Source organism: Ixodes scapularis, unplaced genomic scaffold, assembly GCF_016920785.2.
Source record: "Ixodes scapularis isolate PalLabHiFi unplaced genomic scaffold, ASM1692078v2 PGA_scaffold8__174_contigs__length_109621045, whole genome shotgun sequence".
Lineage (NCBI taxonomy): Eukaryota > Metazoa > Arthropoda > Arachnida > Ixodida > Ixodidae > Ixodes > Ixodes scapularis.
The window spans coordinates 80,688,152-80,703,593 of record NW_024609883.1 but is presented as its reverse complement, the minus strand read 5'-3'; the positions used below and the strand labels follow the sequence as shown (position 1 = coordinate 80,703,593).

Sequence of the window (15,442 nt, the reverse complement as noted above, 5' to 3'; positions counted from 1 at the left end):
ATGCACTCTACGGGGCTAACCCACCACGATCAACGCTTCCAAAAGTATGAATATCGCAGTTCACCATGAAGCGAATATTGAATAGCGCGTTATTCAAAACTACTATTCGAATATTCACACAACACTACATATAGTTAGAGCCCTGCATATCCGCGGATTATCCGCGGATACCCGCAGATATCTGCAGTAAACTGGCGGATGCGGATAAAATTAGACACATTTTAGCGGATTGCAGATCGGATGGGGATGTCGGGGGCTGCGGATGCGGATATCCGCGGATCCGCATCTTAATTTTTGCTCAATGGCATTCAGTCTGTCAATCGAGGTTTCATCTACAGATCGTTTCGTCGACATGCAACGTTTGATCGAAAGGCTTCCCGTGTTCGTTTCATCGAAAAACTTGAGACGTTTCGTCGCACACAACCCTGCTATTTTCGTAACAAACTTTTTGCGTCTCGCCAGGATTACAGGGGGGAGGGGGACATGGTTTGGTTAAGCATGCGTTAGTGAATCGCGTGCTAGCTTTTAGCGGCTTAGTGAAGAAATATATTGTCGACAAAACGTCGCAGGGGCATGTGCCCACAAAACGTCCAGCGTCGACGAACCGTGTGTCCATGAAATGTACGTCCGTGAAAAGTTGTCCACGAAACGTATTTCCACAAAACGAATTTCGAAGAAACGGTAGGGATCTTAAGAAAGATCTGATTCTTACTGAAGATCGCTTCAGTTAGTGCATTTCATCTCGTCAAAAATGCTATCTATAGAAAAAGTAAAAATAAAGAATGCGGGGCATTAATCGTCGCGAGAAAGCTAGTTCTTTGGCAGGGAAAGAGTGAGAAACTTTCTCGGGCAAAGAAAACCTCAAATGCACAGGTCACAAGAAAGTAGAAGAAACCTCCCCCTCTTTGCAGAGAGTGGTGTGGTCATGATACCAAAAGCAGAAGAAGTGCTTCGACAGCAAGCGCGACTCTATGGCGCCGCGGTTTGCAAAGTTTCGGTATCAGCGGCGCAAGCACATAGGCAGCCCTTAAATTGTCTGTTTTTTTTTTGTATGCTTAGAGTCCTAGCCAAGAAAGTCTGGTAGTTCATATTCGTCCGGTTACGAGTACGACGCCAGGGCGCCAGCAATGCCAGCGGCTGCCGCGCGCAACCTCTGTAACCGCCCAAGCAAAAAAAAAAAAGTTTTTTTTTTAATATATATATTTGGGCGCCTGCAGGCCGCAATCTTTCTCGAACAACACATTAGTCGATCCGATCAGGCCTTGGACTTTGACTTAGCGGCGCATCTGCCCGCTGGCTGACACGAAACACTGTGAGACTCGAGGCGGCCGCATACGCTCGGTAACATCACAGAAAGGATTTCGTCTTCCTACCACTGCTTCTCCTCCTCTCTTTCCAAACTTTTTTAAAAAATTTTTATGACCTTTTTTTTTTTCAGGCGTTCAGACTTCCGATTCTGCTTCCGGCGGGGAAGAACGCGGTCGGCGTGATTTCCGCTGATTTTGCTAGTCTAAATGTAATCGTAACCTCTGGTGGTTAGCAAGAACATAGACATGGTTCCACGTTTTGTGGATGCGGTTCGGATACGGATGCAAAGTATGCGGATCGGATACGGATACAATAATGTAAAAAGTCTGCGGTTGCGGATCGGATGCGGATACTCAAACTGTTATCCGCGCAGGGCTCTGAGTGTCGACTTTTAAACCAGCCGCTTAATATTGATGAAATTTGGAGGGTCTATTCATCTCATTGCCTAAATGCACTGTATGACATTTCATCTCCGTAGGACAAATTTTCCGATGAGCTACAGGGGGAGGTATACAGCTATTGATGTAAGTCGCCTCACTTAATAAGGGAATCTATGATATAAAATTGCCCCAAAATATTGAACACTTCTAAGCTTCAGCCTCAACTAGAACATATGGGGGGTGCGGTCATCTATTTTGACCCTGAAATTCGCGCTTTTCCTATGCAAAATGTAAATTTGAAAAGTATTCCATATAATGGAGTATTTTCTCGTCATCAAAACCCTACTTTTTGGTAATAAGAGCTTCATTTAAAATTGAAAAATGAATATCTAGCCGCATTCCTCATTAAATTTTAGTTCATAAACATTCACAGTGAAGACGAACAAAGATATTTAATGTACTGAAATTTTGAGGAAATGCTCTTTCCAAAGAGAGCATGATCATCATTCTAGGGCGTATCGGTGCGGAGCTACAGCCGTTCAAAAATCATAAACATAGAAGTTTCACATTTGGAAAAATGTGAAACTTCTATGTACGATAAGCTTCGCATTTGCAAAAATGTGAAGCTTACTGTGAATGTTTTATGTCTATGTAAATATCTCCAGATATCCCGATAAAAATTTGCAGGTATGTGCACTCCTATTAGTTGTGGAACCACAATACATACAAATGAGAAAGTTCATTTTTTTTCTAAAATCGACAATTTTAAGTTGGTGCACCTCCTAAAAACCTGGAGGCATGAGGAGAAGAAAGGAAACGGGACAACGATGCACTTATCACTTTTTTATATTGACTTGCACTCTTTGTTCGACGTCCTATAAATTCATTATGCTCGGGAGCTTGAAAGAAATGTATTTATTGAAACTGGGTACTATGTGCACTCTGCATAAAAGCAGACATGGCATTTGGTTGTCTCTTCATTGATTCTTAACATTACATAATGCCCAGGGGACTCGTGGTCAATGGAAATGGAAGAAAGTCGAGGTCAGTCAGCATACTGGACCGTTCAAAACTCAGGGTGATTGCTCAGGGAGGTGCTGGAGATTCCAGGCGCAGCATTGTGAGTACTGTACCTAGGGTGGCATAAATCCCAAGGCTCTAAAATCGGCTGAAGGAATCGGTGCCTGTTTGTAGTTCGCATTAACTGAAGAGCGTGTTGGTAACATTGACTGGCAAAGAAAGAATAATGTTCGTCGTCCCTCATCCCGAGTTTGTTTTATTCTTTTTTTTCCTCTCACTGTTAGCAGTGTTCTCGAATTTTCATCAAAGGTGTATTTCTGTGGTGGATTTTACCTGGTGAAATTTCAAGGCCTAGCTTCTTTTCTATAAAAGATTGAACCAGCAAACTTTTACCTGGTGAAATTTCAAAGCCTAGCTTCTTTCCATAAAAGATTGAACCAGCAAACTTGCCAGAATCAACGGTTGACATTGACGCGGATGACAGAGTTAGCGAAGGTTGTGCCTTTGGCACCATCTCCCGATAGGTGCAGCAAGCAGACGACCAGGTCAGTTGTTTTCGGCTGAGTGCATATTTGAAATAAAATAAGGCACAAGTGGCAACAAACACCCGCATGAACAGCGTAATTTGACATCTAAAGTTTTATTTTCACATGCAAAAGACTTTATTCATTTGCGGTTATGAAATCCCATGGAATCAGGCAGTCCCGAGCCAAGGTGGAGATGGCTGTAGTCTGTAGAAATGCTTAGTAGTCATGGTGGAAATGTATTGCAAGAGGCTCACATGTCTGCAATCTTAGAAGAAGCGGTGGAGAGGCAAAGAAAATGTGTCTAACTTGGAAACATAGTTTTTCCACTTTCGTTTTTGCTTGTGGCCATAGCGGCAACAAAAGCACAGTCTGCATTCTAAAATTACTTCTGCTTGGTTGTTTTCTTGAAAAGTGAATTTGAGGACAACTTTAGACATGATTCAAAAACCCCGAGACTGCAGGTACGACACGCACACTTAAAAGTCTCAAAAACAACTTTAGCATATCTAGTTGGTCAAACCCAATGTGAGTGTTTGTCCGTTTTTAGTCCTTCAGGAGAATGATACTTAGATTGTTGGCTAAAAGCTTGCTATTTTATGTAAGGTAGCAAACTTTAATTTATTTTAAAGATGTATTTGCACTGGCCACAGTTATCATACCACAATTACAGTCCATATTACGAAATCAAATCTTGATGTTTTTGATTTGAATTTGATCCTGATGAGCTCGGTTATTCGGTACAATCTCAGCACCTAATTATTCCAATAGGAAGACCTAGGTACTGTAACCAAGACGAGGTTGCATCCAAATTTGCAAGTTTTGCTCAAAAGCTCAATTTCTTAGTTGTCTTTCTTTTTTTTTCTAATAGGACGTCCCCACGGAGTTTAGCGATCCCAAGGAGGAAAGACTAGAGTTTTGCGATGAAGCAGAACTAGAGCGGAATCCACGGTTCCGCCTTCTGCGGCTCAGAGACAGCGGCTCAGCAGAGTTCCGCAATTTCGGCGCGGTTCCCCTGCTGCTGAACGAGTACTCGGTGTCGCTGATCGAGGTCACCACCCCTTCTGTACTTCCCCGTTTGTCGTTCCAATTCACCAGTGATCTACATCATGTCCAGTCTTGCTTGTATCTGTTGTTCTGCAGTAAGATCTCGGTAAAGTGATCATGCTGCGTTTACTTTTGGACAGCGTGAAGTTAGTTAGCCCCAATAGACGTCTCGTGTCTGTGCTGTGCCCCACGTGCTCCGAGCTGTGGGGCATTAACACACTTGGCCACCCATCATCCCCCTCGATAGCAATGATTCTTGAACTGCTTGATCTCGGGGAATCTTTGTTTACCATGAGTGAGAGCCGATTAACTTCTTTAGCCCTCTGGGGTTTTTATTCTAAAACAATTCCAAAGGCTTAAGAAATTTGTTAGGGACACTGGACGTGACGGAGAGGTGCGTGTTAATGTTTAGCCCATGGTAATGTGTTGCTACATGGCTCAGCTATGTTTAAGTTGTAATTAAACTGTATGAGATCTTCATTTGTGGTAGAGACAGTAGAGTGAATATTGGTGTTCCGAGGAATGCCAGAGGATTTTCTTTTAGCCCAGTTGGCAAACATGAGTTAGGGACATGCACTGCATCAGTGCATCTACTAGACCACATAAATTGGCTCCTCTATTTTAACTTCGAACATGTTACACTTTTTTTATTGTACCTTTGTAGTAGAGATAACTAGATGCGAGTTTTCCCTTAAAGATAAAGCTTCAACATTGGGTCGAGACTTGTAGTTATTACAAGCTACATTTGATGTTTTAACATGTTCGTAATTTGGCATTTCTGTCCACGTCTCTCATCACCATGTTTGCTGTTTTGACTTCGAATCATTAGACATTGATAATATGATATGCTTGTTTTTTTTGTTTTTTTTTTTCCTATTTAAGTATCTAGAGATAAGTCCTAATTTGGACTTATATAATGATGGTTTATACCCAGAAAATTTATGCGAGGGAGCCATGCGATGAAAAGTTGCCGAGTCACCGAGATCCAATTGAGGACCGTCAGGTGAAACGTGCTCATCTCATGAAGCAGGTGACAGCTTTCGAATTTCTCTTTGCTGGTGCATTGTGTATTCTGTAGTTGTTTTATGTCCTACAAGTATAGATTCATTTAGTGTACACGTTTGCATGTTAGGGGAGAAGCATGTCAAATGACATGCACTGTTTTTTTTTTTTCTTTATATTTTTGCTTTTCCAGGTGTGTGCATTAGTTTTGTGTGTAAATCGTCATGATCAACATAAAAAAAGAACACATGAACATAGTAGCGAAGTATAATTAACTCTAAGTCGGATTCATTTAAGGGGAAGGTTTAGTTGGGTTGTAATTGTAATTAGCTTACATCTTAATTTGTGCACCAGGACTAGCCATTGTTATAGGTACCTTGTGCTTTTCAAATAATATTATAATATATTTTGTGTTGTAAGTAAACAGTCTTAATTGCTATTTCAGTTAATTGACGAATGTCAACTGATACAACATATGGTGCCAGCCACTGTTTGGTAAAAATGTCTTTATTGTGATGTTATGGTATGTGATCTAAAATTTCTTAGTTTCTGAAACTTCAAAGCTCATTTTTCGATGACCATCACCAGATGAGAGAAGAAGTCATCAGGAAGGTTTACGAGTCTCAGACCCATCGTGTCTTGGAAGACATTATAATCGAAGAGAAAGTACCAATAATTGGGTGAGTGGTAAATTTTTTCTCCTAAAGTTAAAGGAACATCTGACGTTGTACAGCTTGCGACTGTGCTAACTGCAACTTGTACGCTGCATATTTGCTAGAACTCATAAGAATTAAATTTTTAACCTTTGCACCTGTTGCTTTATCTTGAAGGAATACTGTGGCGATTTTTTGAGCTACCCCAACTAACCATATTTTCTGAATCCACGGCCTTTACCCTTTCCGGTACGCTATTTAGTATAGTGAAATTCATAAGAGTTATCGTGAATTTGGCTAATTGAAATGATGCAAAAACCAACATTCAAATATACCCACACTTTTCAGTGCCATGACGTCAGTGGCAGGCAGGTTTCCCAGTCGAGCAAGCAGTCTAAAAATTGGACTATGTCAAGCATTTGTTCTGTGCTGCTGCACGAGTACTGGAGCGAGCTCCCAAAGCATTCATTTGACATCATGACACTGCTCGGAATCAGTTGGGAAAAAATTCTAGTCCAAAGAGTGAACCCCTGCCTTCTGCTTGTGTCACTTTTTTGTTGTTGCCAGTAGAGACTTGCAGTTTGAAAAACACGGTGAGAACCAAAATTGTATATTCAACAGCTTTGTGAAAAAGAGAAATATTTTGACTTATTATTTAGGATACTATTTCAGCTATGTGGGTTGGTGTGCGTAGCAAACTTTCAGGCAAATCGGGGACTTTGAAGAAATCGTCACAGTACCCCTTTAAGTTAGACTGTTTTCTCGGGCTTGTATTACAAATATACCAAAATTATACTAATACATTTTTGTATGGTTTATTGAATATTGTAGCTCCAATTTCTGATAAGGGCTGCCCAGAGAAAAACATCACATTGGCACAAAAGGGCGTGACAGTGGAGCAGATGGTTCATGGGTCATAAAACATTATATAATCTATCTGCATCATTTGCATTTTCACTTTTTTCTAGGCTGGCAATCTTTGCAATTTTATGTTATGCTAGCTTCGTTAGAAGTTGGTCTTAGAGCATGTGAGTGTCATGGTTTGTGCCTCGAAATTTTCATGTTGCAACTTGCCAAATATGGGTATAGGACTTGTGTTGAGGTCTAGCCTGCTTTTAGAGTAAAGGCCCGTTCACACTCTTGCGACTGCTTGCGACCTCTTAAACCTGGGTTCCTTAAAACTTCTTAAACCAGAGAACACACTGGCGCCATCTATTGGGAAGCAGTGTAAACTCAGCGGTCCGGCATATTTTTTTTTATTTCTCGCGCAATATCCTTTCTTTTTTGGCTCGAAAAACTTTTGTCAATGTTATAAACGAGCCTTTCTATGGGTATTACGCACATTTGACCTCGGAAATCCCGCAAAACCTTCGCTTTTGTGAAATGCAGTTCTAGGGTCACCGCATAGATGGCGCCACAATGTCAGTGTGTTCCCTCAGTCTAGAAACATTTAAGAAGTTGTAAGAGATCGCGTCTCTCTCAGTCGTACTCGGTCGTACTAGGTCGCAAGAGTGTGAACGGGCCTTAACTAGTGCCTAGGTCAAAAATTTTATTTTTTAAGTAAGGCTCACTGTGTGTATATTTCCACTGTCATAACCTGTGCACCCAAGACTTAATTTAAGGAAGTGTTTTCTGCAGCCTACTGGTGATGCTGTGACTACCCGCTGCAAAATTAAACTTTGATTCCTGTACTTCAGTCTATTTCACTTTACGATTGACAGCAGCGTACGAGCCATCTCGGCCAATCCGGCGCCACGAATGCATTACATGGCTTCATGTCGCTGCACCCCTCTCGGAGGTCTTGTGACAGCCACACAGCATTCGATTGTCTTTGATGGCTAGTAGCGACCTTTGCAGTCCTTCGTAAGGCGAAACAAAGCATACAGTCAACCCTCATTAATTCAAACTCTCTTAATTCAAACTTGTGGATAATTCAAACTAACATGCAGGTCCCAGCCTGTGCGTCTCTATAGGAGGAAACTCCTGATAATTCAAACTTTGCTTTATTCAAACAAATTTTTGGCCCCCCTCGGGTTTGAAATAACGAGATTCGACTGTATAGTGGTTTTGGCAAGACCGCAATTTCTGAAGCTTTCTTACAGTAGCTTTTCGTGTAGAGAGAGACACCGCTTTCATTTCTTCAAACTTTGGTATGTTCATGGCAGACACGTTTCATACAAGTCTTAATATACTAGTGTACGTGACTCGGGCAATTCAGTTTTGAGAAAAGTGTCGCGTTACTAAAATGTGGACTCTAACGTCCGGGTTTTTTTTTTTTTCATTCCTAAAGCGACGCAGGGTCGGCTTCGCCGCAGCGCTATGACGCAGGCGGGCAAGTTTACCTTTAGTTAGATCGTAGCTCACACGTACTGGTCTTCCTTATTTCTAGAATCCCGCAGTTTGCTGGTTTCCGTCCTTACATCGCACCACAACCACTTCGTCCGAGCTCCTGGTTTTCTCGATGCAAAATATTTAGTTTGGAGTGTCATGCATGTAGATTTCTCTAGAGTTGCTGGATGGGCTGTGCTTCGGAGTGTCGACACTTCAGCCTTCTTGGTCCCTAAAATCATTGCTGCCGGTCATCTGAAGCTTTCTATGAAATTGGTTTTACCGTCCTTCCGATGTGTTAAAGGGACAATGAAGGCAATTTCGGACATCTTTTTGGCGATTGAACTGGGTTCCAGGCACGTCTCAGACCACGTTGCCCAAATTTCAGCTGAAACCAGCGCTTGTGTGCCGCGCAAATCAATTAAACAGTCGCAGTAATAATCGTACCGGAATTGACTGGGGCGACGCCCCGATAATTGCGGGAGAAGCCAGGAGAAGCGGAGCTCACGTGACCGATGCGAGGTCAAGAAGCGCGACGTCACAAGAGACGCCTCAGCGATTGGTCGAAACGAGAGACGCGCCCTCGGTCACGTTTTGGTTCTCGGTTTTTAGGAATACTGTTCTAATTTCCGCTTGAATAACCATGAAAAGTATAAATCGGACCGGAAAGGATTACTAACCCGTAAATAAAGCAGCATAATTGTTTTTTTCTTTGCTACGCTGGACACGAAACGGCCAACGAGCAACTATGGGCACTTCGGCATGCGGGCCGCTCGTTACCGTCGTTACCGGCTGGGCGGTCTCCCTCGGGTGACGGCGGAGGCCGCCACACATGTACTCCCGTTTCGTGTGTGTTAGGTTACTGAACGGAAGCTCGAACTCGCTCGCGAGAGCGGCATTGCCGTCCATGTTGACAGATTCGACGCAACGACCGCGCCGCTATAACCCACCGCGGTAACCAGAATCTCGATCTCCTAAATACTACCGATACCGACTATTCACACTTGACGTCACTCCTACGTCACCTCCGTTTTTGGAGGCCCAGAAACGAAAATGGAGATTGTTCAGTTTCGGTTTCTTTACTTCTTTCGTATGCACAGAAATACGCGTCACAAATGGGTACAAAAAATTGGGCTGCATGCTATGTTCCCAAGAAGCATTAAAACACCATTTAAAAAAATTAAATAAAATCGCCTTCATTGTCCCTTTAAAGCAGTTCATGATGGAACAAGCTGATATGACCTCAGCTTCCCGACATTATATTTGAAGCTGGGGAAGTGGCATTTTCTTATCTTGACGATCGCCAACCAATTGCGCTCGCTCTGCGCCAAGCGCCAAAATGGCAACTTCGACCGTAAAAATTGAAAAATGGAGTGGCGATAATCTAAGCATATCTTATTCAGTGATTTTTCCTAATCACCCAAAAAGTCTGTGTAGCTGCTTCTTTCCCGAGAGCCACCTTTTTTAAGGTTTTTTCTGCATATTTCTACAGTAGCAAAAGGTGGGTTGGAAGGGCAAAAATGAGGTGTATGGAGTCTTTTTTATTATTATTATTTGACAAGCTCTTGTTTATTTACATCTCCTCTTTTCTTTCCTTCTTGGCAGGAGTTCTGGCATGTCTGTTAGAGTGACATCTTTATCATGTTGATAATGCTGTCACTATCTTTAACCTCTTGTTGTGAATAATGTTCTGTTGGCATCGAGACATATATAAATCTTTTTTCTTAAATGTTCTTTAACATAGCATTCCTGCTGTTTCCTCAATCCCCCACTACGAGGTATTGTGTAAAACATACAGCTCTCAGTCTGTTGTGGGCTATCAAGTCAGATGTTGTTTTTATCTTCGAAATGACCTTATGTAGTATTATGATCTGCATTATTAGGCAGTACTAACTTGAAATGTAGGTTGCACTTTGTGCTCTTTTGCAATAACTTGCACGCATTGAAACGTTAGATGCAACCTTTTAAATTAAGTGGCCCTTTGTAGACAGTTAGAATGTGGATGTTTGTAGGAATTGGTATTTACTGAGGGAGTTCTTAGATCACGAGCTGACTGATGCTGCTGAATGCCCATAGTAACACTTCCTTGCCCTTTTATTTTCAAACTCTCTCTTAATGCTAAGTAATTAAAAAGTAAATTACTTAAAAACAACCAAGAACCCAATTAATATTTTTAACTACCGTGAAATACCAAGCATCTGCCCATTCCATAATGAGTGCCCGCCCCTCGATTTTGTAACATTCGGAAAATACAAAAAAGACCTACCTTTACATATTTTTGACCTAAGAAGCACCCATTACCCAGTCTTTCATGATTTCCTCAAAATATTGAGTGGGTGCTTGCTTGGGAATTTATGGTAATTAAAAAGTTAATTACTTAAAAAATGAAAGATGTTTACAACTCCCTGTAGCGCTGAATTAGAGCGCAGCTCTTGAGGAGGAGGGGAGGGTATGCCCCTCCTCCGTACCCTCCCCTCCTCTTCCTCCTCTTCTTCACCCCCTCCTTCATCCTCCTCCTCCTCTCATTCTCCCCTTCCTCCTCTCGTGACCCTCGTTACATCACTCGTGAAGGCATCGTGAAGGTGACACTAAGATCGTGACCTTCACGTGTCCTTCACTGTCAAGGTCTGACCTTCGTCGTGGCCTTCACAAGTGACCTTCGTGACGTCACTTGTGACCCTCGTCATGTGTGACATCATTATGGGAAACGTCTCATAATGCAATGCACAGTTACAAGTGGCATCACACGTGACCCTAATGACCCTCGTGACATCACATGTGACATCATTATGGAAAACGTCCCATAATGCAACACGCGGTTGGGAGTGATGTCAGTCATGACCCTCGTGACGTCATTATGGTACACGTCCCATAATGCAACGCGTGGTTACGCTGACGGCGACGCCACTCAAGCCGGAAACAGGCGCCTAAGAGCTGTGCTCTAAAATAATGAAGAACCCAATTATAATTTTCTTTAATAATCCCTTTGGCAAAGACCAACAGGATATCAACCTTTTTTTTTTGTGTGTAATTCATACTTTTTGCAGGAGCAGTTTGGTCAGCTGTGAAACACCTTGTACATTGATCAGTAATTTGTCTGGGAAAATACTGTGGGGTGGTTCTTTGAGAGTAATTTGTACGGCGTGCAAGTTCGTCTGCTCCTTGCAAACGTCATACATTTGTCTACCCGCCAAATGCATACATACACATGGTTTTGTTTCCCCTCGACCTTAACCAATGACGATGCATGCTTGGCTGCCTCGTCATAGTACATTCACCGCACATTCTCTACATTGCCCTTTCATTGGCATTCCCCTCATTGCGCTTTGATGCACCAAAGACGCATTTTGGAACTCTTGCTTGCCGTATAGCTTTAAATGGGGTTTTTTAACTGCCATTTATGACTGCTTTAGCCTACTTATGACTTATTAATTACTTCAGTCATAAAGATATCAACTCTCAAAATGCTTTTTAAACTACAATGGCACTAAGCATCTTGTAAATAAAACGACAAAAAAACTTGGTTAAAAAGCGGCCATTTTAGGCTTATTTAAGGCGCAAAGTGTTGATTTTTTTTTTTTCGGCTATAAAAATTTTAAAAAGATCCCAGTAATTTCTTTTTTTAATGGGTTGTTATTAGACAGTGTTGTCTGCCTTTTGTTAGGTCTCTCGGATTTGGCCTGTTCAAACTTGTGAAGAAACATCGTCCGTTACGACCGAGTCGTAAAGAACGCCGCAAGGTGACCGGTCAGAGTGTCGCCGCTGCCGATGCCGAGATTCTGGTCACAGTCCTCAGAGCCACCAACGTTCCCGTCAGGAAAGATGGACAATTGACCAAAGGTGGGATTTACTGTCAAATACAGGGTGCGGCCGCAAAGACCAACACATTTGGCGCGCCTAGCAAAATTCAGATTCCAAACATACATACCTAAAATCGGGCATGTAAACATAGTTTCACAGGAAGTTTTATGTGTATCTTTTTCAGAGCTCGAGTCAGAGGTGGTAAAATATTAAAAATAAAGCAGGAACGGCGACTGTGCATTTCCTGTGCCCTATACGGGATGTTTTCGTCTGCACACTGGATTGTGAGCTTGTTCCCAAGTGGTCATTGTTCATATATTTCGTTAAAAGTATTAATTATCGCAATTATCTTGCTCATCAGGAGCCTCTGCTATAGGTTTTTAGTGTTTTTTTTTTGTATTCGGCAAGCCACTCGGGAGCTAGCTCATAAACCAGTGTGCAGACAACTACACGACCTTCGATTTTGCTTTGTTTTTAATATTTCACTACCTCAAAATTGAGCTCTAAAAAAAAAATAGACATAAAACTTCTGGCAAAACTATGTTCACATGCCCAATTTCAGGTATGTATGTTTGGAATTTGAATTTTGCGAGGCATGCCAAATGTGTTAGTCCTTATGTCTTCTCCCTGTGTGTGGACTATTCACATGTTTTGAGAAGAACCTTGTTTCTCGAATTAGCTTGGTTCTTCTCTTCCAAATTTAATTTTGACAAACATTCACTGTAAAGCATACAATATTTTACAAGCCCCTATTCTTTTCTGAGCTTCTGAAGTGGCCATATTTGCTAAATTTTAGGGCATGCAAAAAATCTTTGCAGCAGTACTATGAAACTTTAGGAACTTGTCACATTTTGACGTTACGCATACAGTACATGTCCTAAGTCTACTTTGCGAAGTCTTGTGGTCATAAAAATAAAGAGTATTAGCTCATTTTGTTTTATAATTCTTAAGTAAGCTTGTTCATTTCTTGCTAACTTGCAACAAGCTAAAATAAGAAATGTTCTCGGAAATTTCAATAGGACACAATGAGTTTCTATGTTCGCAACCCAATAAACACAACTGAGCTGAAAAAAATGATTGCATTGTTATTTTGATGAAAAACTATTTTCAAGAGCACAGATGAGAATTGGAGCCAGTGAAGGTGAACAGAAGTTCCTTCGCTACTTGTGCTTTTCAACTTGTGTTTCACAACTTGTGTTTCATAACTTGTGTTTTTCACTTTGGGCATAACAGCTTGCGTTCAACAACTTGTGTTTTGTACCTTGTGCATGACAACTTGTGTTTCATAACTTACCGTAAAATGCCGAGCATGTGCCCCCTTTCATGTAAGTGCACCCTCCCGTTTTATGAAAATGTGATATTTTTGTGGCCGCCATCTTGAATGTTATTCCCGAACTGAGTAAGGATCCCCTCCCTATTATGATTGGATAATCTGTAAATTTGGAGGGGGCGCTCGCTTGGTATTTTACTGTATGTTTTGCGCCTTATGCGTAGGGTGTGCATTTTCCGGTTTTAACCGTAAAACACCGATAAACATCCGTCGGTGACGAAAATATAAAATTGGTTAAAACCGAAAAACACCGGTGGTTGGATATTTTTACCCTGGTTAAAACCGAAAAACACCGGTCGTTGCTAGTTTCCGACCTAGCGAAACCCTTTCCCCGTAGAGGTTCGTCAAACGTGTTATCTTGTGGATCCTGCATTCTTCCAGTGTTTATACATGGCTTGCAGGTGGCGTCAGTCCGCCCTCCTTTCTGGGGGTCAAAAGCGTCTAGTGAACGCAGTGGAAGCTAAGCTCTCATACGCCTTTCCCCCATAGTGTCTCCCATGGCCCCCTTTTGTGGACAAATTAACGCAGTGGAACGTGCCTTTTGCTCATTGTTTCTGGCCAAGTAATGTCGGTGCAAGCCATGTATTTAGAGGTTGCTGTGGTTCCTGGAAGACACTGCCGACGTCCGTGTCGTACAGGAGCATGCGTTTTCATAAATGCGGGTAGCGAACCGCAAGGAACTTGCTGCCATGGCAGCAGCACGTTCCTTACGTGTAGATGCAAGTATGAAAGTATGCTTGCATCTACTATAATAACCAAGTGTGAGAAATAGTTGCTTCCTAGAGAAGAAGTGTATGAACTATGTGAATAAAATTGGAAATCTTTGTCTGTGATCAATCGCTTTTTTCACCGATAATCACCGATTTTAGCCTCGTCGTGAGACGTTCCACCGAAATACACCGGTGTTTTGAAAATAAATAAACACCGAAAAACATCCGCCGATTTTTCTCACAAATAAACACCGGAAAGTACACACCCTACTTATGCGTCATAGCTTTGTGCTTCACAACTCGTGTTTTTGCACATAATGAAAGAAAGCGCAAAAAGGGCAGGAAGAAGTCGGAGAAACACACACGCAGGACAGGTGCTAACTGGCAGCCAATGTTTATTGAGCGATTCCAGCATCACGAAAACTCAGACACACTCTCACATCCTATCGTGAAAAACAATCAACTGTGACACCTAGTACATAACAGCTTGTGCTTCACAAGTCGTGTTTAACAACTTCTGTTTTGCACTTTGTGCATTACACCATGTGTTTCACAACTTGTGTTTTTTTTTGTTGTTTTTTTTACATTAAGGTGTTGCAGAAGACGTGATTGAGTGCCAGGTGCGGCCCTTCGTGGAGGTCATGTTCCAGCGCAAAACGGCCCGGACCTTTGTGGCCGAGGGCCCTCATCCAACGTGGAACCAGGAATTGCGCCTCCCACTCACGTGAGTGAGCTTATGCTCGTAGTCACCTCGACGACCGTAGTAAAAAAAAAAGTCCGGCTCCTCTCAGAGCGTTACTAATTTTTTTCTTTATGTGGTGAATTAAGATATATGTTGGTTAATTTTAGGGTAGCTATGTGTTATCTTATCAAGACAAACTCGTTTCAAAAGCCAAAAGCATCACTTTCTTCAGCCGACGACCACAGCTTGCAAAAACTACTTCGCTGAGCGTATCGGCTCTGCGCAAAACTTACTTTTTTCTTGACGTGAAAACGAGTACATAGTGACCTCGGTCACTCTTGTTCCAGAACTCCGCACATCTACCGAAATGGAGTCATCAATCCGAATATTTGAAATGCACTGTCACTGTTTTTTGGGGGGGCAACCATCGGTGGCGACGCCAGTGGGGGGGTAGCTTACGGGTCTTCAGCCCCCCCACCAAAATCCGGCCGACCCTATAATGTGCACATGCATTTTGAGCCCCCTCCCCTCCCCTGCACCCCAAGTCATAGACATCCCAGTTACCTCCAACCCGCCCCCCCCCCCCCCCCCCCCCCCCTTTCGAAAAAAATTTCCTGGCTATGATACTGGCAACCATAGCTTGAATTTATTTTTCCT

The 15,442-nt window shown here is 42.3% G+C and overlaps 1 protein-coding gene across 1 annotated transcript in view; it reads left to right on the top strand.

Moving 5' to 3' along the window:
• Window positions 1–2,688: 2,688 nt before the first annotated feature.
• LOC8034879 (coiled-coil and C2 domain-containing protein 2A) overlaps window positions 2,689–15,442 on the top strand; it is a 29,386-nt gene continuing 16,632 nt past the window's right edge. Inside the window, exons 1-6 of the mRNA XM_029976897.4 lie at window positions 2,689–2,808; window positions 4,104–4,283; window positions 5,214–5,309; window positions 5,870–5,961; window positions 11,927–12,102; window positions 14,695–14,827. Coding sequence (XP_029832757.4) covers window positions 2,689–2,808; window positions 4,104–4,283; window positions 5,214–5,309; window positions 5,870–5,961; window positions 11,927–12,102; window positions 14,695–14,827 — 797 coding nt within the window. The remainder of the gene's footprint in view (window positions 2,809–4,103; window positions 4,284–5,213; window positions 5,310–5,869; window positions 5,962–11,926; window positions 12,103–14,694; window positions 14,828–15,442) is intronic.